At 36.6% G+C, this 25,428-nt stretch overlaps 1 protein-coding gene and 1 non-coding gene across 6 annotated transcripts in view; both read right to left on the bottom strand.

Annotated features, from left to right (window-relative positions):
• ACBD5 (acyl-CoA binding domain containing 5) overlaps positions 1 to 25,192 on the bottom strand; it is a 30,957-nt gene extending 5,765 nt beyond the window's left edge. The window contains exons 1-13 of one of the 5 annotated variants that reach the window (XM_043479477.1): positions 25,073 to 25,192; positions 23,569 to 23,737; positions 19,532 to 19,652; positions 18,008 to 18,080; positions 15,938 to 16,052; positions 15,808 to 15,840; positions 11,790 to 11,924; positions 10,682 to 10,885; positions 9,817 to 9,923; positions 8,079 to 8,346; positions 6,055 to 6,254; positions 4,643 to 4,687; positions 3,890 to 3,999 (exon numbers count right to left, since the gene is read on the bottom strand). In XM_043479477.1, the coding sequence (XP_043335412.1) occupies positions 3,890 to 3,999; positions 4,643 to 4,687; positions 6,055 to 6,254; positions 8,079 to 8,346; positions 9,817 to 9,923; positions 10,682 to 10,885; positions 11,790 to 11,924; positions 15,808 to 15,840; positions 15,938 to 16,052; positions 18,008 to 18,080; positions 19,532 to 19,652; positions 23,569 to 23,644 (1,487 nt within the window). In that variant the 5' untranslated portion in view covers positions 23,645 to 23,737; positions 25,073 to 25,192. Of the gene's footprint in view, positions 1 to 3,889; positions 4,000 to 4,642; positions 4,688 to 6,054; positions 6,255 to 8,078; positions 8,347 to 9,816; positions 9,924 to 10,681; positions 10,886 to 11,789; positions 11,925 to 15,807; positions 15,841 to 15,937; positions 16,053 to 18,007; positions 18,081 to 19,531; positions 19,653 to 23,568; positions 23,738 to 23,926; positions 24,100 to 25,072 lie in introns of those variants that run through there. The other 4 variants (XM_043479480.1, XM_043479479.1, XM_043479478.1 and 1 more) reach the window with 4 other exon arrangements.
• On the bottom strand, positions 21,230 to 21,367 carry LOC122449093. Its single transcript, XR_006271899.1, has one exon. It is a non-coding gene; the product is annotated as a U4 spliceosomal RNA (small nuclear RNA).
• Positions 25,193 to 25,428: the final 236 nt, after the last annotated feature.

Raw genomic sequence — 25,428 nt, 5'->3', positions numbered from 1 at the left:
GTCTTTTCAAATGAGTCAGTTCTTCACATCAGGTGCCCAAAGTATTTGAGTTTCAGCTTCAGCATCAGTCCTTCCAATGAATATTCAGGACTGATTTCCTTTAGGATGGACTGGTTGGATCTCCTTGCAGTCCAAGGGACTCAAGAGTCTTCTCCAATGCCACAGTTCAAAAGCATCCATTCTTTAGCGCTCAGCTTTCTTTATAGTCCAACTCTCACATCTATACATGACTACTTGAAAAACCATCACTTTGACTAGATGGACCTTTGTTGGCAAAGTAATGTTCTGCTTTTTAATATGCTAGGTTGGTCTAACTTTTCTTCCAAGGATCAAGCATCTTTTAATTTATGGCTGCAGTCACCATCTGCAGTGATTTTGGAGCCCCCCAAAAATAAAGTCTGTCACTGTTTCCCAATCTATTTGCCATGAAGTGATGGGACCGGATGCCATAATCTTAGTTTTCTGAATGTTGAGTTTAAAGCCAACTTTTTCACTCTCTTTCACTTTCATCAAGAGGCTCTTTAGTTCTTCTTCGCTTTCTGCCATAAGGGTGGTGTCATCTGCATATCTGAGATTATTGACATTTCTCCTGGAAGTCTTGATTCCTGCTTGTGCTTCATCCACCCCAGCATTTTTCATGATGTACTTTACATATAAGTTAAATAAGCAGGGTGACAATATACAGCCTTGACGTACTCCTTTCCCGATTTGGAACCAGTCTGTTGTTCCATGTCCAGTTCTAACTGTTGCTTCTTGACCTGCATACAGATTTCTCAGGAGGCAGGTCAGGTGGTCTGGTATCCCCATCTCTTTAAGAATTATCCACAGTTTGTTGTGATCCACACAGTCAAGGCTTTGGCGTAGTCAATAAAGCAGTAGATGTTTTTCTGGATCTCACTTGTTTTTTCAGTGATCCAATGGATGTTGGCAATTTGATCTCTGGTTCCTCTGTCTTTTCTAAATCCTACTTGAACATCTCGAAGTTCACGGTTCATGTACTGTTGAAGCTTGGCTTGGAGAATTTTGAGCATTACTTTACTAGTGTGTGAGATGAGAACAATTGTGCGGTAGTTTGAATATTCTTTGGCATTGCCTTTTTTTAGGATTGGAATGAAAACTGCCAGATTAAAACATACCTAAAGCCCCTCAGACAGCATATTAAAAAGCAGAGACATTACTCTGTCAACAAAAGTCCATCTAGTCAAGGCTGTGGTTTTTCCAGTAGTCATGTATGGATGTGAGAGTTGTACTATAAAGAAAGCTGAGCACCGAAGAATTGATGCTTTTGAACTGTGGTGTTGGAGAAGACTCTTGAGAGTCCCTTGGACTGCAAGGAGATTCAACCAGTCCATCCTAAAGGAGATCAGTCCTGGGTGTTGATTGGAAGCACTGATGCTGAAGCTGAAACTCCAATACTTTGGCCACCTCATGTGAAGAACTGACTCATTTGAAAAGACTCTGATGCTGGGAAAGACTGAGAGCAGGAGGAGAAGGGGACGACAGAGGATGAGATGGTTGGATGGCATCACCGACTTGATGGACTTGAGTTTGAATAAACTCTGGGAGTTGGTGATTGACAGGAAGGCCTGGCGTGCTACGGTTCATGGGATCGCAAAGAGTCAGACATGACTGAGCGACTGAACTAAACTGAACTGAAAGCCCCTCAAAGCCAAAACTTTATTTCCGAAACAAACATGGCTCCACCTCCAACCCCAGTTGGTTTGTTACACATGTAAGCAAACAATACATAAAAACACTATCTCATCAAAATGCAGTTGCACAGCACTAAATAATTTACAACTTGGAAGGACGACAACACTCAGGATACATTGAAAACTGGATACGGATTCAATAATAATATAACAGAAAATTAAAAACAGAGAAAAGTTTTCCCATTCAGAGACATCCGTCAACAACCAGAAGGCATACTTAGAAGGACTATTATATACTTTCACTAGTGAGGAACATTAAAAAATAATAATCATTTTAGAAAAACTGTAATTTTCAGAGACTAAGCAAAGTACAATTTGTTTTTTCAGTTTTTAATAAAGTGACAAGCTGCTTCAACCTTGTGTGAAATAATACTGAAGTAATAAGCTTTACATTTTTTTCGTCCTGTGCCCAGTTTCTCTATTCTCCAGTCCCCAACTTTCAACAAAGGAAAACATGAAAAAGAATTCTTAAATGCATTGCAAAATATATACACACTTTCCATTAGCACCACTGTTGCCAGCTGCTTAAATTCAGCATAACCACCTACTGAAAAACAGTTTGGCTCTTTTTTCCTCCTGGTATAAGGGATGTTAGGATTTAAAATACTGTATAGAACCCAATCATCATAGTAGAAACATAAATTGTGTGGAAAAAGAAAGGATTTAAATTACAGTCTATATAACACATAGCTGAAATAACACATATACAGATGGCTTAGAAAGGGGGTAAGTGACACTGAGAAAGCAGCTTAGGCTTCTGAAATCCCACCTAAATTTCTGTAAGTCAGTAAGTATATTCCAAGAACGTTAATGTACCAGAAAACAGTGAGTTCACTTATAAACATAAATCAAACTGTCATAACATAAGCAGAGAACAAAGAAGACTGAATGAGGTCACGTGCATTTTCAGTTTCTCTACTATGAAGTACTCTCACTAGAGCACTTAAAGAGTAGTGAGCTGTTTACCCCTATGATATAAGAGAAGGGTAAATATTTGGTTTTTGCTTTTGTTATCATGTGCAGCAATTAGAAACGTGAGTTCTTTGGTAGAGATACAACAGACATACAATTATTTAAATTTGTAGGTTTTTTAAAAAATGTGTTTCTACTGCACATATGTAAGAGAACACTTAAAATCTTACCACCAAACACCCTCTCTATTTTCCCCATCAGTTCTGACTTAATGGGAAATGGTGACAAAACAACAAAAACAAAATCAGTGAGGCCAAGAACGACCAACGTTTGTCCATCTGCCCATCCAGGGAAAGTAATTCAGTTTATATAGTGTCTCAAAAAATTGCTCTAAAGATTTTCTTGAACCAAGAGTTTGGCCTCACATTACTCCTCATCTAGACAACCTCAGAATACTTGCCAATGATTTTATTATTTTCCGTCTTATCTGAATTATTTCCTGGCATCCAATCTGGAATTCTGGTTCTCAAATTAGAATAAGCCCTACTTCTGGAGACAGTCAACCACCAGGGTGAACACTTTCTAAAGTGCCAGTGTCCATATTTCTAAGGTACAGAAAGAATGAATGCAGGCATTATTTTTCATCTGTTGTCCTTTAATATTAGCAAAGGGCCCAAAATAAACATTAGATGTTAAGAACATTATTTCTCCATAAGACATAAAACTTATGCCTGTAATCAATCATTTTCTTGTTGCATGAATCAAAAGTGTACTAATTCTTTAGATGCTCTCAAGTGAAAAAATTTTAATCTAACAAGTGTCTAGCAACCCACCAGATATCATTACCAAGGTAGTTGCAGTCTCAGATCAGTATAGGATGTTCAGTATGATGAACTATCTGTAAGATGGACCTATCTCCCTGACTACTGCTGAAAGCTCTGTCTGCTGTAGAAGAGTTCACATACCGCTTAGAATACGTACTGCTTAGAATTATATACCAGTATGTAAACTCGTAATATAAACAGTCTTCCCTGGTGGCTCAGACAGTGAAGAATCCACCTACAATGCAGGAAACCCAGGCTCGATCCCTGGGGCACAAAGATACCCTGGAGGAGGAAATGGCAACCCACTCCAGTATGCCTAGAGAGTTCCATGGACAGAGGAGCCTGGTGGGCTACAGTCATGGGGTCGCAAAGAGTTGAACATGACTGAGTGACTAACACTTTCACTTTTTCCACTTTAGAATTATAAAACTATCATATTACCTTCTCCTTCTTTGGTAATATAAATGCACCAACCACTGGGCAATAAAAGGCCATATGATAGCGAAGGTTAATGCACCAGGAGACATCTCGAAGGGCCACCAAGATGGTCTCTGAGAAAATAAAGTAAGCTGGTCACCAATCTGTTACATGTATAAACTTAAAAACACACCTAGTTCATAATTTTTAAAATATACAACAAATAAAAGATTTCATTCCTCCTAAAGGGAGGGAGATAATTTTAGAGCATAATTCAATAACATAGACTTTCAGAAGTACTTCAGACTTATAAGACAAACATAGATACATAATTTTTAAAGTCTTTTACTTTGTATAGTAGTGTAGCCAATCAACAAACAATGTTGTGATAGTTTCAGGTAAAGACCAAACAGATTCAGCCATACATATACATATATCCATTCTCCCCAAACTCCCCTCCCGTCCAGACTGCTACATAACACTGAGCAGAGTCCCCTGTGCTATACAGTAGGGCCTTGTTGATTATCCATTCTAAATACAGCAGTGTGCACATGTCCATCCCAAACTCTCCCTTCCCCCGACCCTTCCCCCGAGGCGACCAGAAGTTTGTTCTCCAAGTCTATGATTCTCTTTTCTATTTTAAAACAAATATATCTTAAACCTCAAAGTTCAAAATGGTAAATGTTATTTTGAAAACTTTAAGAGTATCATATAATCTATATTTATTGTAACCTGTTTGAAACCCTGGCGCTTAAATTTAAGAAAAGAATTTCTTACTGGTGAAGTGGGCTGATTACTGATCTGTAATGCTGATGATTTTGCCTATAAATACAAAACAAACAGTGATTTAGCTTTGACAGAAAAAATACAGTACTTTTTTCCTATTTCCTGTCTTTTAAAAAAAGCCTGAAATATTAGTTTATTCTCTAATTATGATTATTCTGAAACTCACAGTGACCAAATTAAAAGTCCCTTAAAGTTGCCAGCCAAATAGTTATCTTTGGCATTTTATGTTTTATAGTAGTTCAAATATAAAATTATCAAAATAAAACCTCAAATTAATGAGCCATTACTTTTTTTTTTGAGCCATTACTTCTTTTACACTCTTTGTAAATTACCTACTCAACATTTCTTAATTCCTTAAATTCCATATAAACTACCAACTTACAAACATTCAAGGAGAACTACAGCCCTGATCATTAAGAATGTAAAAAATGTAAAGATTATGTGAACAATATCCAAATATTTGTTTTGGAAATTCATGATCAGCTATAGCAAACCATAGTGGAGGTCAAATCATAACTTTTCCTTTCTCTCTGCTTAGAAGTTTTCATCTTAAAAATAATTTACATTAAGAATGGGGAAGTTAGTGTATTGCCCCCAGAGCATTTTAAAAGAGGTCAAAGCAGAGGACCATGCTTACTATAAAACGATGACACTTCAATGATGGACTCTAGGACATCAGCTACAGTCTCTGTAGTACAGCCTAAAACTGTACTATTCGACAATTCTTATTCTCCTATTTTTCTTCTTCCTACTTCCAACGTGGTACTCCTAATTTTATAGACTGAAAATTTCCTATTACTTTAAGTGGTATGTGGCTTTTGGCACAGTCTTTTCTGAAATAATATTTTCAAAAGTAGAACCTTTTAAAAATCATTAATCTCCTCTGATCTGTTGTAAATCAGATTTTTTTTCCCAGATATATTTTTTAATGTAACAGCAAATAATTACTGTGCCCCCTACTTGGAATGAAGCTCCACACTTAAGCAGCAGTAAATAAAATAGCTCCTACAACCATGGTGTTTAATAGTCTAAGCAGAAAGAGATATTAAACACAGTACCAAAAAATCCCACATTCAACATTGAAAAACCATTTTGTTTGTTTTTTTTTTAAAAACCATTTTCTAAATTGTTACTGTGTAGCATTTTGTGCTTCCAGAATCTCTTTCTTAGCAAAACCATTCAAATCAGTGTGTTTGAATATTTTTCTCAGTGTGTTTGAATACACCTCTTGATAAAACATCATCTGAGCCCTGTTCCCTAAAAATAACTTGTTACTTAACTGCTAAAATAAGGTTTGGGTAGTATTTGTGTGGTCCATTTAAATCAGATTAACACAGATTCCAGCTGCACACTGTTTGGCAGGATTAACAGCAGATTAAGACAAGACGAATGCAGAAGCCCACCTGTGATGCCGCCAGCATCTCCAGTTTGTGGAGTCTCTGGAGGACGTTCTGCATGTCCTCCTGCAGGCGCATGAGCACAAGCGCGATCTGCTCGTTCAGGCTGCCCCTGGAGCCTCTGTCCGAACCCCAGCGTTCCCCATCACCTCCACTTCCCACTTGCCGACCCTTGCTTCCTTCGCTCAAATGCTGCATCCTGTGCCCTATTTTAAGAGACCAAAATAAATTATTTTTTGGCTCAGTGGTAAAGAATCCACCTGCCAATGCAAGAGACGCAGGTTTGATCCCTGGGTCAAGAGGATCCCCTGGAGCAGGAAACAGCAACCCACTCCAGTATTCTTGCCTGGGAAATTCCATGGACAGAGGGGCCTGGTGGGCTACAGTCCATGGAATTGCAAAAGAGGGACATGACTTAGCACCTAAACAACAATCATTTTTATAAAAGTAGAAATGGTGGGGTTTGGGTTTTGGTTTTTGGTGTGTATTTTTTTTTTTTTTCATTTTTTCTCTGTTTCTTTGAGATTTAAATTTCCAAAAATGGAAGCAATAAGAAAGTACACAAAATAAACTACTAAAATCAAAGAAGTTGACATAGGTGGAAACTTCTATTTACACTTACTGTTTTTTTTGCTAAGGTTTTATAATGTACCTAATAAACTAGTACACGACTCAATGTATATAATATATAAATAATACACATATTTGGGTAATTCTTAAGAATTATTTACTAGTATAGTAACAAGATTGAAAAATATGAAAGCTGTTTCTTTTAGAGTACTGAGAGCTACACCAAATAGCCATGTTTTCTTACTTGGTCACTGTAAGCCTCCCAAAGGTTTTTGTTTTTTTTTTTTTTCTCCCAAAGGTTTTTAAGTGATTTTTCTTATAAATTCCATCATACTTACAGACATATAGAAACCTCACTACTATTAACATGTGGTTATCTATCCATCCATTTTTTCCCTACACATTTATTTACAGAATTGGCATTACCCCTTATATGTGATTTTGTGTACTACTTTTTAAAAGATATTATGAACATTTGTGTGTTCATAACAAATTTTATTTTAAATAATAAAATTGTATTCCAGTTCCAATAACACTGAAATGGCTATGTGAATTCATTAGTAAGACCAAGAAGTAATTTACTCAATTGTTCTCCACTTTTGGATAGTTAAGATGACTCCAAATTTTTGCGATTACAAATAACATTGCAATGAATATTTTTGTATATAAATTCTTGTCCAAATTTCTGTTGATTCCTTTAGGTCAGACAAATTCAAAGAAGAATTTCTCGGTGAAAGGATAACAACTCTGTTGTGGTTTTTAATAAATGTTGCCAAGTTATTTTTAAGAAAGATTGAAACTTTTGTTTGTTTGTTTGTTTGTTTGTTTTTTGGCTGGGCTGCATTGGGAATCCTAGTTTCCTAATCAGGGATCAAACCCACGCCCCCTACACTGGGAATGCAGAGTCCTAACCACTGAACTGCCAGGGAAGTCCAAAAGAGTTTTGTATTGCAGTGTGTAAAAGGTACTACCATGTTACCTTACCCTTGCAGAAATGGGATATCACAAGTTTTACATGTTTGCTAATATAATGTGTAAGTTTTAAACATTATTATAGGGAAATTCCCTGGCAGTCCAAGGGTTAAGACTCCATGCTTCCACTGCAGGGGGCAGGGATTCAATTCCTGATCAGGAAATAAGGTCCTGTATGCTGCATGGCACGGCCAAAAGGCAAAAATTTAAAAAAAGGTGACAGGACACACATTTGGCTACCTTAAAGAAGTGTATAAAAGATATGGAAATAGACATGTTTTCCCCCATATCTTCAAAGAATACAGTGCTATGCCCTGTAGAGTCAAAGGAGAGAACCAAACATAAAGGAAAATGGTCAGATGTTCTGAGGATAACTCTCAACACTCCCTTTGCCAAAGGACAGTCCTGGTGCCTCTCCTATCGAGAACCTCCCCATTTCATTAATTCCCTTATAACGGCAGTGAGAACAAAACATAAGTACCACATACCTCTCCCTCTCCTAATGTTAGAGAATTCCTCACTCTCTCCAGCCCGTTTCTCGCGGTGCGGGGCGCCACTGTTACTCCCGCCGTCCTCTCCCCCGCGCTTTACTTCACCTTTGCCTTCAACTGCTGCTACCTGCATGTCCCCAGTGCTGCCGTCCCCAGGAAGTACTTGAACATCTTCAGGAAAGCCAGAACTTTCCAACGGTTGACTGGGATTACCACCCAAGTAATAGGAAAATGGTCCGTTGTTTGATATAAAGCCGTCTAAAGACTACAAATGGAAAACAGTCACACATCACCAAGTTCTTATGACAAGTGAAGAATTACTGGCTTTATAAAGTGTTTTTTTTTTAATGTTATCATAGAAAATATTATTTTTCTAAAAAATGTCAACTCATTTTCTGCCTCCCATCTGCAGGGAAGAAATGGGATGGAGATGATTCATCTATGAGCAAAGAACTGAGATACTTGGCAATGAATTGTTCTCATGAGTCATTCATCCAAGAAACATTTAAATACCTACAGTTAATGTGTTCAAAAAGCACTGTCACAACATTGTAAATCAATTACACCGCAATAAAGTTAAAAATAATGAATTAACGAATTTTAAAATAAAAAATAAAATAAATTGAAAAGAAATTTAGAAGGAACTGTGTTAGAATAGGGGTGGGAAAAGACCGGGAGGGGAGGGGGAATATATAAACAACAAGCATAAATAGAACTGTCAAAACCACCTTAGCTGTTACCAGGAAAAGTTGTCAAAAAGGAAAAATAAAATTCATGTACTTTAATGGTTTTTCCAAAGTTCGCTTTCAATACCAAATCTTTTTTTTTTAATCAAGTTATTTATTTTTTTTCCATTTATTTTTATTAGTTGGAGGCCAATTACTTTACAATATTGTAGTGGCTTTCGCCATACACTGACATGAATCAGCCATGGATTTACATGTGTTCCCCATCCCAATCGCCCTCCCACCTCCCTCCCCACCCCATCCCTCTGGGTCTTCCCAGTGCACCAGCCCGGAGCACTTGTCTCATTAATCCAACCTAGGCTGGTGATCTGTTTCACCCTTGATAATATACATGTTTCAATGCTGTTCTCTCTAAACATCCCACCCTCGCCTTCTCCCACGGAGTCCAAAAGTCTGTTCGGTACATCTGTATCTCTTTTTCTGTTTTGCATATAGGGTTATCGTTACCATCTTTCTAAATTCCATATATATACATTAGTATACTGTATTGGTCTTTATCTTTCTAGCTTACTTCACTCTGTATAATGGTTTCATCCATCTCATTAGAACTGATTCAAATGAATTCTTTTTAATCAATACCAAATCTTAATTAACTGAAATTTTAAAAAGTATTTCCACTCAAAATTTCAGTCTAACGTATTAGTCAACGTGAAGAACAGATTTATTTAAGTTATTCAATCTTCTTGACCGTTAATGTCTCAGACATAAGGACTAGCATAAGGAATTCACCTTCTGCCTCCCATACCACCTCTCTCAGAATATTTATAAATGTAAATACATTATAAATTATAATATTTAAATATTTTGAATAGTCAGAAATTTTATATATTTTTTAACTCACAAAAGAACAAAATACAAATGTTTAAACATTTTACAGGTACGTTTTCAAAGTGGTGAAAAGCATACACATCTGCTATTAGCAGAAGTTATGCATGGAATTTGAATATATCACTTTGAAAACTTACCAATTAAAAAAATGTTATTTTTACCTCTTCTTGCCCAAATTGCTCCATGGAATCACAGTAAACTTCACTGTCTGAATCACTTGTCAAATGCTGAATTCCTGAAATATCTTCAACATGATCATCATTTACATCTAAATATAAACAAATGTCCAGGTAGAATAGTTATTCTCTAATTGAAGAAAAATGCATTTATTTCATTTTCAAAACTTATTGGCTCCATATTATTGTCATATTGGGATAGAGATATTAAAGTTGATTTACTTTAACTTACCAAAAATTTAAATTCAATCTAATTTTTATGTAAAAAGATTACAAAGTATTTTATCATGGAATTTTACAAAGATAATGTCCAGATCAAGCTTATGAAAAACCTAATAACACGTAAGAAAAAAACTGACTACCTGCTAGGGCCTTAAATCTGGGATGCAACCATGCATGTTTGGTTGTTATATTAAGAAAAGGTATTTCTTGGTTTCTTGAGTGAATTGCAGCAATGTCAGTAATTCACTGTATACATACTATATGCTCATCCCTAGAGCCCTAACTTATAAAAAGACTGTAACTTACCTTGCTGACTTGAGAACAAAAGTGTCATATAATTAGAGCATGAGTTAAAAGAAACATCAGTAATAAAAGCAAAAATTTCCAAGATTTTATTTTAAAATGCCACATAAAAACACAATAAAAAATGTCTAAGAAAAATATAAAAGCCCTAGCCCTAATTCAGTCTTTCAAAGAGATAACCCTTATAATAGCAATAAACCCTAAGATGTTACTCATAAGAGGTTTTTTAAAATTCTCAGCTGCTCCTAAATATCTTAAAATTACTAAAAGAGTATTTTATACATAGGAAAGAAGCCGGAGAAACAAATTTTGATGGGGACAGTACCTTGGTGAACGCAGACAACAGTTTTTCCAGTCTGCTCCAAGTTTTCATCTACAGATTTTACTTCCTCAGTGCATCGGCCATTCAGGGAAGGACTGGCATGAATGCTGTTCTGTACGCCCTGCACAAAGCTGTCTTTATCATAGCCATTAGTGACAATGATTTCCAAATTCTTATGGTCTGCAGATTTCTTCATCATTTTCTTATCTTTCATGTGAAAAGGGAGAGATTCATAAAAGTTCACTGCAGGAAAACTTCTGTACACTATGTTCTAATATTGGGTAGTCATTTCTCCAGCCTAAGATAATCCTTTTGAAGGGCTTCCCACTTGGATCAGAGAGACAGGATGCTCCTTGAAAATGGGTTAATTACATGCTGAGAGCTCACCCAAACTGTGTTGGTTTCAAAACTGCTTCGGTTGCATGTGACTCTCCTCAAATCCCTTTCAAGAGTTACTCTCTCAAGGTCCTTTCACTCTCTCAGACATAGGCAAATTGCTTTGAGACGTGGTCAAACTAAGAGGTCTACATAGCCAATAAAAAGAGCCTTCAAAGACGGTATTACTTGTCAGACTTTATTGGAAAGTGAAGGCAAAACTAAGCTGTATGGTTTGTTTTAGTGTCTTTCTGCCCCCTCCTTCCTAAAATCCCCCAAAGAATCAATGGTACTCTTACTCACAAGGCCCCCCCCCCCAATGCAATACCCCATGATTCCAACATTCCCTGTTCATCAGAATCTCTGCCTGTATCCTATTCCCTGGAACCCATGCTGTTCTTGACACGATATTGAGGGTTGAATTGTCTCGTCTCCTTGGTAACAATATGCATATTTATAAACGGGATACATTTCTAATGCAGCATTTCAGGCACTGCCTTTACAGGAGTGGCCTCTCCTTGTCAGCCTTCAGGGAACATCAGCCCATCTCTGCTTAAGGCTGGCTGTCCCTGACCTCTGTAGTAGAGCATCTTGGTCCACAACAAACCTAGTTAGAGGTCACGAGTCCAGGCACTCCACGCGCCCTGATCACACACAATACCAAGTTAGTCCACACCTCTCTACAGCCTTTCATCTTAGTTAATGCAAAGTGATCAGCCCATCGCCCAAAGATTACCGCTATCACGTTGTTCTGGTCCTTTCGTGTCTTCTTGGGCCTCTTCTTCCTCAGATTCAGCTCCACTATCACTGCTTTCAGCTTTACCATTAACAGTTTTGGCATTTGGAGTAGAAGCTAGAACATTACCAAGATCTAAAATACAAAATGACCATTTCAACTTTATGCTGTAACACACAATCATGTTATAATTTACAAATAATACCTTGTGTAATTCACAAATAACTAATAAAATAATCTTGAAGTAAAAAGTTAGAATGTTAATACATAATTAACAGTATTATTTTCTTCAACTATAAATATATGTACATTACATTATTTCCTCCAGTTATCTGTTCACAACAAAATGGTAACACTATCTTAAATTCTTTCTAAACAAGGCATAGGATAAATTATTTTAACACTGATCAAAATGTAAAGGTAAGAAATGAATGATCTTTATACACAGTAAATGAAGAGACAGTTGTTACATATATTAGCATGCTGAAAACATAAACACCTTTGGCCCTAAAAGCACTCATGAATATTATGGTTGGACTGCATTAAAAAGTGTTTTATCCTTTTATTACCTTTAGGGCTTCAGGTGCATAAAATTACATTACTATGTCTTTACACAGTAAGTGTAAAGTTAATCTTCTTTGTTTTAAGCATGAGTTTAAAAAAAGAAAAAGCATTAGTTAATGCGATCAATCACTTAAAAGGAGCAAATTGTCCTATTACCCAAAGTCATACCTTGATAGCAAATACATCAAAGGTTCTCAAACATTTTCATGGATAGGAATCACCTGAGATCTAGTTAAAATGCAGGTTCTGAATTGATAAATCTGGGGTAATCTAAGATTCTGGATTTCCATAAAAATCCCATATGATGCCAATGCTGATGGTTACTGGACCACATTCTGAGACACTGGGGATTATATTTCCATAATTCTGAGATATTGAAGGCATCCTAAGTGGCTCTTGGCCAAAAACAGTGGCCTTCCTCCACAAACATCTGGGCTTTATTTTCAATTATACAGGTCCATTCTGGATGCTTCCATGCATCTCAAATAACCTATTAAATCTCCATTCATCTTTAACAGTCAGGCTTATAGCCTTATTTAAATCTCCCTAATCAGTAGCAGTAACAAGTAAAACTTCAACTCTATAGTCAACATTGAGCTCTGTCCCCTCTCAGAGAATCATGATGATAGCACAGCTTTTGAATCTCCCTTACTCTTCCCCTGACAACCAGAAACAATAAATAAAAACTGACAATAAGTAAAATAAAGAAACACCCACCACTCACAGAGACCTTCAACAAAGAAAGCAACAGGGAACCACCTAACCCCTGTCATCAAATGGATGTTTGTTAGCGAAACACCAGACAGCAACAAAAGCAGCCCCGTACCACCTCTGTGATGAGAGCTGCAGAAAGCATGAAGAATTATTAATAAGAGCTACTCAACATCCAAAAATCAACATAGTACACCATAGTAGCCGACTAAAGGACAAAACCCACATGATTATCACAATGGATGCAGAAAAGGCACTTGACAAAACCCAACACTCAACAATACTGAAGAAATTGAGAATATAAGAGAAATTTCTCAGTATGATAAAGGGCATTTATGAAAACTTACAACTAGAATCATACTTTATGTTAAAAGACTGAATGCTTTGTTCCTAAAACAAGGAAGAAGACAAAGATGTACTGTAAGTTCTACCTGGGGCTATCAGGCAAGAAAAATAAAGGCATCCAGATTGGAAAGGAAGAAGTAAAATGACCTCTGTTTGCAAATGACATGCTCTTATACACAGAAAATGCTAAGTAATCTACCAAAAAAAATCTATAAGAAATAATAAATGGAAAAAAGAAAAGAAATAATAAATGGTTCAGTAAGGTTGTAAGATACAAGATCAATACACAAAAATCAATGTATTTCTACAAACTACCAATAAACAATCCAAAAATGAAATTAGAAGAGTCAATTTACAATAGCTGCAAAAAGAATAAAATAACTAGCCACACATTTGACAAAAGACAGTGTAAGGACTATACACTGCAAATGATAGTACATTGTTGAAAGAAATTAAAGAAGATTTAAAGAAATGGATTGGCAGGTAATATTTTTCAGCTGACAATACTCCCCAAACCGATCTATAATTCATTATAATCCCTAACAAAATCTCGGCTAGGCATTTTTATAAAAATTGACATGCTAATTCTGAAATGCATAGGGAATGCAGGGAATCAAGAACTGACAAAACAATTTTGAAAAAGAACTAAGTTGGAAAGCTCATATTTCCTGATTTCAAAACTTACTACGTATGTTCTGAAAAAGCCCATGTGACACAGATAATCTGTTCTACTTGGCCTGCTTTTAATAAGAACAAAAAGAACTACTTCTAATAAGATTCTTTGTTTAAAAAAAAAAAACATAAAAAATTCAAGATTACCAACTGTCTTGCAATTTGGCAGTATCTTACAAAAGTGGAAACACCCATCAAGCACTCATAACCTGTGATTTAGCAATTACATTTCTAATATAATTTATTACTTGTATAGCTCCACCTATGTAAAATTACATTTGTACATGGTTATTTTCAGCAGCAGGCTTTGAAAATCAGAAGAGGAAATAATCTAAATTCCTTTAGAGTATCACAGGTTAAATAAATTATGGTGTAGATCCACATCCCTCACAATCCTTGGATCTAGATATGGTTTGAAATCCAGAGTTTTCTAACTTTGCAAAGGTCATATACTGTATATAACGTGTATTATACAACACCTTTAATAGAATCTAAGGCAGCTCTCACTAAAAAATTTTAAAAAATAATATTTTTACAGCAAAACATAGTAATAGGCAAAATTAGAATAAAAACTTAAAATAGTCTCAAGACATTTCAGATCAAGGTTTGCTCCTCCTACACATATTAGGACACGTTTTTCTGCCAAATGGGTTACCAAAAAAGCTTTATCAAGCCTTTTGAAATTTTTAATTATAGCTAAGGGATTGTGGATCTGAGACCGCATTATGTGAAACTTCATTAGTTTTTTCAACATTTGCCTCTGGCTGTAGGCTGGACACAGCCAAAGCAGGTCCAGAATTATTCCCTTCTGCATCCTAGAAACACACTTCAGAGAAAGAAAACATTGATAGTCTTTTCTGACTTCTGACTTGAGTAAGTATGAAATATAAAGAAGGTGATTTGTTAATGTTTGACCCCTCGAGTAGACAAATCAGATACAGAGGGTGTGGTACTGAGTCATACACAGTAAAAATCACCGTCAGTTATGATGGCAGACACAATCTATAGGCCTTATGACAGGACAGGAAGATTACTGTTTCCATCAATTAGTAAAAGATGGAATGGGATGACAGGGTAAAAGAAAGTAAGGATGGCCAAGCTGATTTTTATTTAAAACATATATGACAGTCATTTAAAATGACTCTTACTGGCTCATTTTACTTGGCTTTCCAAAATAATTTGAAGAGCAAATGTTGACAGTTAATACCAGCAATTCTGCAGATTTTTCAGCTCCTGCTAGTACATAAAAGATAAGCCTTTCAATTCTTTACTGAGAACATCAAAACACAATTCTAAAAAAAAGAAGACAAGCGAGGTGAATTCACTGACCTCTTGTTTTAAACACTCTAAAACTCTAGCTACACTAAAGTTAGACCATACTATAAACATAATCACTTAAAATTAGCTAGCAAGTCATTTCAGCCATAGCACTGCTAATGCAATTCATAAAGCAAATGGAAAATATAAAATATGAATCATAAAAACAAAACCATGAATTCTGGTATACATTTGTATACAATTCTGTATACAAATAAACCACCTGTCATATTTTAATAACTCAGGGTTAAAAATTAGGGTTTTTAATATTTTGGAACTTGGTGCAATGTATTTGCTTAGAAAAAAAACTCTTGAGTGAAAAGCTTGTTAAGTTATATAAATTTGTGCAGAATTCTTCTGACATATAAATTTTGAACAAAATTTTCACATGGATTTCATTTATTCCTACCTTCTAAGCATTTAGAGATTTTCTCCAGTCGGACTGGCATGTGAAAGTGAAAAAAAAATTAGACATATAAATGTTAATACACACATAATATATCAATTGCTCAATGAAAAACTAGGTAAAAGAGTCCAACCTGAGGTTAAATCAGAACTTCTGCCACTTTTCTTGTCTTCTACAATTTCATAAAATGGACCAATGACATGTAGCAATTCTTCAACTTTTTCAGTCATCGGCATAGTTTCGAGAATCTGTAATGAAATGAAACAAATCTTGTGAAAACCAACTATTAATATGATCTACACTGTAACCAAATAATATATTTATAATTTACTTACTGATGAACTTTGAGAAGTTCCTTTACAGACTCCTCAAAGTATCTATGTTAACTACATATTAATGTATATACACTACCCTAGAAAAATTTCAGGCTAAGATTTAAAAGCGTTCTCATTTTGAAAACTACTTTACATAAGCTTTGTGTAAAATTTACATGATAACCTATATATTGTGCATTAAACACTAAAGGCACTAATGTAAAATAAAATAGAAAACTGCGGGACTACAGTAAAATTCTTGTGTTTGGTATTTAAAAAGGTACTTAAGGAAGGTAGGACATGGTAACCACTTTCAGACATCTTCATGACTATGGGCCAATTTAGAATTATCAGAGTTAAAAGGCAAGGCAAATTAAATGAAAAAGCATTCAAATGAACAGTCATCAGGTGGTGACTGGCAAATTATTTCTATATGTGGAATTTTTAAAATTTATTTTTAATTGGAGGATAGTTGCTTTAAAATATTCTGTTGGTTTCTGCCACACATCAACATGAATCAGCCATAGATATACATATGTCCCCTCTCTCTTAAATCTCCCTCCCACCTCCTACCTATATATGGAATATTTTACAGATATTAAAAAGTCTAAGATTAGTTCTGTGTGTGCTGATTGGGAAAATATCTATAATATCTTTTTTACAGGCAGACAGCTAGTTGCTGCACAGTATGTTCAATATGATACCACTATTGGTTTTCTTTCCATTTTTAAATAACAGAATATATATATATGTACATATATATATATATGTCTTTTCTGTATCAATCTGCAAAATATAATTAAAAGTAATTACCACTAAAGAATTAAAATGGAGGGAATGAGGAAAGATTATAACAATATTTAAGGTAAAAAAAAAAAAAAGAATGGTATCAAACCAAAGCTGTAGATTATCTTTCTCTCTGCTTTTGAAAGGCTCCTTTGTTGTGCTACTGATACAGTTAACAACCAGAAGAACTAAGCTCTGACCTCTGTTACAGATAAACAAAGTCCACCAAATAAAACTGTGAAAACGTAACAAAATGCACAACTCTGAGCAGTGTAGAAGAGATTAAACCGAAGCAAATCAGTCTGAATCTACCAAATAAAGAATATTACTAAGAGATTAATACTGTCGAAGGACCTGGCAAAAACAATTCCTTTTTACAGATTTTCTCATAAAGAAATGTTATTTTACATTATCAGACAGATCTAGATTTCACAACTTCTAATCTATCACAACATACAAATATGGTCCTTTATAAAAAGGCATTAATATCATCTTTAAAATGACAATTTAAAATGATTTCTTCATTAAATTGCTTCTGGAAGAGCTAATTAATAAAGAATGCCCTCCTTACTAGTTACCAGACAAACTAAAAGCATCCTTATCTTATTCTCCTTATGAAGAATTTTCGCATTCACAGAAAAAAGCTTGTTAGTGAGAAATCTACTGATAGGAACATCTCAATTTATGAGTCAACACTTATACGAGAACACTGTTGGACAGTTTTATTACCTATTTCTTATTAAAAGTTTCAAAGCAGAAATGTTTTAAAGACAGTCCAGGTAAGTCCCAGACTTCTGAGAAAGGAAAATCAGTATTTTAAAAGGTTCCTATTCATATACTTTCTGCAGAAGTCAACTATAGAGAAAAATAGGAAAGATGAAAAAAAAACAAAATACCATGTCACCACGATGTGATCTACCTTCAAGAAAAAACTGCACCTTAAGGTGAACTTTGATATAAAGCCCTGATAAAGTCAATAATCTAGATTCTGTATTCTAATGTAATACAATCTCCTTGTTCCTTAAAACAAAGCAGTTAGGCTGATATAAAAATTAAGGTGGCCCTGAAAAGTTTTGTTTTCTATTATGAATTATTGTCCTTACCTTTTTCATTTCTTCAACATAAGCAATCATGGCTTCCTCTTTGGTCATATCACCCAGAGAACTCCATGCATCCCTAGAAATGAAGATATCCAAATAAAAACAGAAAGACACCTAATTTCAATTGCTTAGAATGCAATTTACAGTTACTGCTATAGGGTCATTAATTTAAAATAGGCTTTACTTAAAGCTACTAATATAAACATTACCATGTTTCCAAAGGATCTCTTTAAATGCACCAAACTTGAAGAAAAATATCACTGAGTAAAATGGCAAATTGAGTAGTATCTAAAACTAAGAAGTATAAAAATATATATATATAATAGATTACAGAGGCCACATTATACAGACTACAGGCCACAGACACTACACACTGTTCATGACTATTTGCTAAAAACTCTTTAAAGTCTTTATCATTATAAAGAACACTGACAAAAATGAACATTTTAGAAAATTTTACAAGCATTGTCACAGTCATGTTTCAAATGAACAGAAGTTTTGGTTAATTTAAATAAGAGTCTAACTTAGACACTTGAAAAATGGAAAAGTTTTCTTACTTCTAAAAAAACTGAAAATGTGAGGGACAAGAAAAATTTAAAGTGATGATGAGAAGAGCCTTTTGAAATTTTTGCCTAAAATGAAAACCTCTCTTCTTAGAGATATTTTCCAGAAGCAGTTTAACTCCAACAAAGGTCAATTCTGAGGAAAATCATTAATAAATATTCTTCAAACAGTTTAAATACCATATTGCTGTTACCTTTAAGCTAGTATCTTAGGACTTTTCAAAAAGATCTTAGAGGAAAGTACAGGACTAAGAAATCATCAAAGGAGTTTAAGGACTTTCAGTGCAGGGTGAACTTAGCCATCGAAACACATGGCTCTTAAAGACTTACTCTGCCAGTTAGCATACTCTGTTCCTGACTTATATGATGTATGGTCATGATATTTTGTTTAAGAACATTAAATGTTGGTCAGTTGGAAACATGGCAGAGGTATTTTGTGATTCTGTTAAATATATTAAAAATCAAATTTCAAGTACAGTGGGACAGAAGTGATAGCTGAGATAAAAAGTAAGCCAGAACCTGAGTCATGCTCCTAGTTACTTATTATCTCAAAGGCTCGAAGCAAACCATGTCACCTGACAAGCCAAGTCAGTCTTTTTCTTGGCAGGTAAAAGAAGCAGGAGAGTTTGGTTTTTTTAAATGCAGTTTGCGAGACATTCTTGGCATAATAAAAATAAAAAATAAAAACTTCCATAAAAAAAAAAAAAAAAAAACTTCCATAAAGGAACAGACTAACTGAAAATGCTTTTTTATCTTTGATACACCCACCTCTTGTGGTTTTATTGTTTTTCTCTCTTCCCCAAGACCTTCCCATTTGTGTGAAATTGTGTTAGAGCACATGGAGGATAAAAATGGATCCAATACTTGGAATACTTTATGCACAGAATAATACATAACCACATAAATAACAGTCATATGATAATTGTTATTAAAAATTCTTTCATAGCTTTCTTCATAAAATTACCATTTGTATCTTCCAACAGGATCCCAGAAGCCAGGCTTTGACAGTTTACAAGGTCCTTCAGTTGCCTGCTTATAGAAGCTATAGAACTTGAGCATCATTTCATTTGTTGGCTGGAATGAACCTGTTGGAAACATACATTAAGTAAGATCACTTGGAGAATACAATTGATCATTTAATGCAATAAATTAGCTAAGCTATACTAATAATGATTTTTTAATACTTCATCAATAGTTCAAACTATTCCTATTTTACAGAAACAAAAGTATGGCTCAGTTTCTTCATTCCTTTGATTTAAAAATAAAATTCCCTGGCTGTCCAGGAGTTAGAATCCACCTTGCAATTCAGGGGACACAGGTTTGACCCCCAGTTGGGGAACTCAGATCCCACATGCCACACAGCGTGGGCCAAATCAAAAAACTGTGAGATTTTACACTTTCATAACAATGCCTCACAATTCAATAAAGAATAAATGAATAAATATGCTGTAAGTGTAATCCTGGTAAATGTCACTTAAAAAACCAAAATATAGAATAACTGTATCATGCAACTGTAATAAGGTATTTTTATCCAAAAATTGTGACAAATCACACTGACTAGAATAAATGAAAAAGTCAAAAATATATACTCTGCTAACTCAAATTGCAACAGCAAGAAATTCAACTTCTTTTGATTTCCGATTTCTCAATGGATTACAAAGTTGGGCTACAGCCAACCAGTGTGTACTGTGGTAGAAAAAGAATTAATCCAATATGAAATACGTATCTTATTTCCTACCTCCATAGTTTTTAGACACATCAGTTTTTTAAGGATCAGTCTTCATACATGTTTCTAGCATATCAGTACACTTTTTTATATTTAAAAATTTCAAATTGTTTAATGCTATAAGTTGCAATACTCTTTAACAACAAAGAAAAACTGGAATATAAATGTTTTATAATAACAAGCTAAATAATTTTGATACATATATATGACAGGATTATTTATAACTACTGCCCTTAAAAATTTTGCTGTCTTTTGTGTAATATGGAATTACATTGATGCCATATTATAAGTGGAAAGGTTGTAGACAATTTTATTGTCTTATTCCATCTTCAAAAAATAAATATATATGCAAATGTATTAGTTGTACATATATGTAAGAGCCAGCTTGTATTCATGAATGTGTGATCTAGATATATACATATCAAATTATTCTCACTGATTATCTCTGGGACTTAGAAACGGGGAATGAGGCAACTTTCACTTGCACTATTTTTATATTACAAAGTATGTGTTATTTTGTAATAAAATTCAAAATACAGAAAATAAAGACAGGTAGAAATCATTTAAAAATTTACTGTAGAAAAATATAAAAAATAGCATGAAAAATGTTTCATGATCTACTATGAAATGAGAACAAAACAGCAATTTAAAAACAGCATAACCAGCACAATCCATTTCTGCAAAATAAATACTTACATACTTAAAAAGCAGAGTAGAAGGAAACACATCAAAATGTTAAAAGAGGATATAGCTAGATCATAGGCATATAGATTACTTCTAGTTTCTTTTTTGCTTGTTTTTATTTTTTAAAAATTTACATTTAGTGTATATTACTTTTATTCCAAAATTTATAACAAAAATTAAAACTGTAAAAATATTTTTAAAACTTCATAGATTGCATAATAATCTGATAACATGAAGTTATCGAAAGCTAAGAGTTCATACACATTGTGAAAATTACAACACAGACAAGCTGAGAGCTGATGGTTCAGGTTTTTGGTTTTTTTTTTCAATTAGCAATAATCGCGCCTCGGATAAACCTCATTGGCTACGATACTGCCACTGCGCAAAGCTAATGGTTCAGGTTTAGTGAAGAAATAAAGTGAAGTTGCTCAGTCGTGTCCGACCCTTTGCGACAGCATGGACTTTAGCCCACCAGGCTCCTCCATCCATGGGATTCTCCAGGCAAGAATACTGGAGTGGGTTGCCATTTCTTTCCCCAGGTTCAGGTTTGGCCAGGAATAAATAATTAATTCCAAAATCACAATAATAACTAAGTACACACTATATGCTCATTTTCAGTGATACAGTCTTTACATAGCAGAGGGGGATAAATGGAGAAACTATAGTTTAAAATGGTTACCTATTTCACTAACACAAACCCAAATTTAAAACATCAAAAGCTTCATCTCATAATATCTTTAGTAAGTCAATCAACTGAGATTTAAAAGTTTATTAGTTAAGGTGAATAACATATATATTAGGTTACAACAAAAAATAATAACATATACTGAATGTATCCTGTGTATAAGACGTGGATAAAGTATAATCTCTGTCCTCAAGGTGCTCATGCATAATATATTTGATATAAATGTGTTTAAAATACTATATAGGAAAACAAATTTCTAAAGGCCAAGAGCATACCAAACAAGATGCTACAGGATTCTTCATAACTTTACACCATAATAAAGATGATGCAACAAGAAACAAAAAACTCTAAGATTATTTGCAAAATAATCCTGGACAGATGACACAACTTAAAAGCTTTACTTTAAAAATAATTAATGACTCACTATAACAATAGTTCTGCTTCAATTATTATCAATTTCAATTCAGGGAATAATATTACAGTACTGAACTTTGCCTAACCCTGTTGCCATTTGGCAGAGGTTCTTGACTCTAACCCTGCTGCCACTTGGCCAGAGGTTCTTGACTTTGTGATATCTTCTTAAACGTTATATAATACAAACTATATTTACACTTACATGGACTTCTTAATAAGCAATATATGATCCTAGTAAAGATAGCAAACTATCACCAAGTCTATCCTATCAGTTCTCAAGAAGTATAAAAACATGTGTTTTAGAAATAAAGATGAAGGTGCCATTTAAACAAAACTCTTAGCATCATGCCTTCCTATAAACTCTCTCAATCAGATGTTTTGAAAATCAATACCTAAGTTCCTATGTTATTTCTTTACATTTTGTTCATTCACTCTTCTCTTTCAATCCCTCATGTGTCCTCCGATTTGATGTTTGAAGATTACGAAACAAAAGTTATTTTATGTATAGTTGTTTTCAAAACCTTTTTTATATGCACTTAATGAATGTTTGCTAATAGTACTGAACTTAGCCCAATGAATTACTTAACCCAATGATCATGAAAATAGTGACCATGACATTAAATACTGTAGTAATATATTAGTGTTGTATTCAGTTAGTTTTACACTCTGGCACAATGACCGCACTTAAAAGCATCATTTTAAAAATACAAGTTTATTGTGAAAGATAATTCATATAATGCAGAAAGATTAAGTGAAAAGTCAAAGTCCCCTTCTTCAAGCCTTTCCACAGGAAAAAAAAATATTTGAATAATGGCCTTAAACTTCCCAACATTTGTCAAAGGACATAAAATCACAAGTTCAAAAAGCTCTGCAAAATCTTGAACAGCATAAACATGGAAGAAAACCACACCAAGAGAGGTCATAATCAAACCACATAGAGAAAAATCTTGACAAAGGTCAGAAAAATGACAGGCCAAATATCAAACAACAACTCCAATGACTTTTCACCTAAGTGACAAGACTCCAAATGAGTGTAAAAGAGAGAACACTAGTACAAAACAGTGTTTTTTAAAGCAGCAAATATTTATGCACTTTTTAAATAAGAGAAATCGTTTTACACGCGAATACAGTGGTTCTTTCCTTTCTTTTCTTTCATATGAAAAGTTTTCAGAAAGTAGACTTTATGAGTATGTGACCCCAGGCATCTCCATCCTAGATTTTATTTTACCATACCCAAATCCGCAGTCATTAAGTGACGAGATTTTTCAACAATACAAACTACTTAAGATCTGTTTCAGGCTTGAAAGATCAGCAGGCAGTTAATTCACATCCGATACTTCCCTTCAACTGCATGCAGAAATCAAGGAAGAAAATAAGTAGGTTAAATAAGCAAGACCAGAAGCAGAAAGAAGGTTCAAGGAGGTGGGATTCAGAAAACTGGGGCCTCGGGCCTCTGCAGGAGGCTTCTTCAGCGGGGCCCAAGTGCACGTACCATTTTTCGGCAAACTCTGGATCACCTTCACCGCCGCCTCAAACCGGGTTTCGTGCACGGATCTCGTGTCCGCCATCTCCAGCCGCCAGCGCCGGCCCCGGTCCCAAGGTCTGTCGCCTGGAATCAGGCAGCAGCAGCAGCACCAGCTTTCCCAGGAGCCTGCATGAAACTGAAACATGGAGCGCAGCCGCGGATCAACATTCCCGAAGGGAGGAGGACTCCAAAGCGCAGCTGGCCAGCTCCCCCTGGCCCTGCCCTCTCCAGGCCTCACCGTCCGAGAGGGCCCGGCTCCTTCCTCCTCCCCGGGGTGTGACCTACGCTGGGGAGGCCGGGCCACCCGGACGGAAAAACAACTCACCGAGAGGAAGAGCATCTCTAGCAGAAGGCGGAGGGGCCCAGGGCACCGGTGGTCGCGGTGCAGCCGTCCCACCCACAGGACCCTGGCGGAGCAGCCACACCCCCCATCCCGGCGAGGTCCGTCAGTCCCTCCGCGACCTCCAGGCAGCCCCGCCCCAGAGCTTTGGGGGTGGGGGGACCCACCCTCTGCCGCCCCCGCGCAGCAAACTCCACCCACCCGCCCGGCCGCTGCGGCTGTGACGCACGCTGTCTGTCCCTCCCCAGAGGAGTTGGACCCGAGAAGGCAGAAAATGAGAGCAGGGAAAGTGGATCGCCGGAGGGCCTGGGATCGCTGTTTAAACAGGCCTGAGCGAAGTGTCCTTGCCAGCGCGGCCGCCGCGGGGGTGCAGCGCGCGCGGTGGGGGGTTGAGGGGGTGTGCTGCGGAGCCAAAAAAAAAAAAAAAATTACTGTGGTCCCCAGCGTCTTAGGTTAAGATTTGGAGAAATGTGATGGGGCTTAAGCAAAGTGCTTTAGATCCGAGAGGCTTGGTGCGAACCTTAAGTTCTGCCATTTAAAGTTCTGTGACCGACCTAGGGGCAAGTCACTTCGCCTCTCCCGGTGGCAATCTTCCTAACACCGGTAGAGAAAAGGATTTAGGGATGCTGGGTGGAGGTGCTTAGCAGTGCTTGGCTCGCAGGCCTTCGACAGCTTTAGCCGCCCCGACACAAGGACGTCCGAGCAACAACCAAAGGAGAGGGGAGGTCGCCCGCTACTTAGACGGGGCGGGGGGAGGAACACCTTCCCCGGCATCACCCTCCGCCCCCCCCGACTTCGAGCCCCAAGGAGCCAGGCACGGTACCGCTTCAGCCCGCGCTAACGGGAGACAGGGCGTGGGGCAGGGGTGAACGAAGACCCAGTACAGGCGCGACAGCCCTAGAAAGGGGTAGACCCCGGGCCTTCGCCTTCCTAGCGCTTCGAACCGCATCGTCAGGCACCTAGGAAGCGGCCCCAGGCCCACCGTGGGGGCGCTGCTTTAGGTTCTAGGGGGTGGAGTCCTGCGGCCCAGAAACCCCAAAGTCGCCAAGGTCCCTTTGTCAGTTCGGGATGGGTTAGGAGGGTGACTATCCAAATCGACTCTCCCCCTGGAGTCGCAGTGCCAGCCTTTACCTTGATTCTGCGGGGGCAAGGCCTGTCCGTTAAGTCCCCGATGCCCGCCCCTCGTCGTCCCCCCGCCCACCCTCGCGGGCTTGTGGGAAATGTAGTCCCCTCTCCCGGCGCTTCCGGACACCTCCCTCCCACGGCGGGAGTTCCTCCCACCTGTTCGGGTTCGGTTTCTAGTTCCCGCAGACGCCGGAGCCGTTGGGCCGGAAATCCCGCCTTCCTGTGCTCCTTCCAGAAACACCACATCCGCTTCCAGCCGAAGGGAATTGACCCTCTGTAGTGTCTTAAAAATCCCGGTGGGACTGGACTTGATTCGGAGAACTGGGGTCTCATTGCTTGCTCCTGATGTTTACTAATCGAAG

This window comes from Cervus canadensis, chromosome 10, assembly GCF_019320065.1.
Source record: "Cervus canadensis isolate Bull #8, Minnesota chromosome 10, ASM1932006v1, whole genome shotgun sequence".
NCBI classification, from domain to species: domain Eukaryota; kingdom Metazoa; phylum Chordata; class Mammalia; order Artiodactyla; family Cervidae; genus Cervus; species Cervus canadensis.
This window is presented reverse-complemented; position numbering and strand designations above follow the sequence as displayed.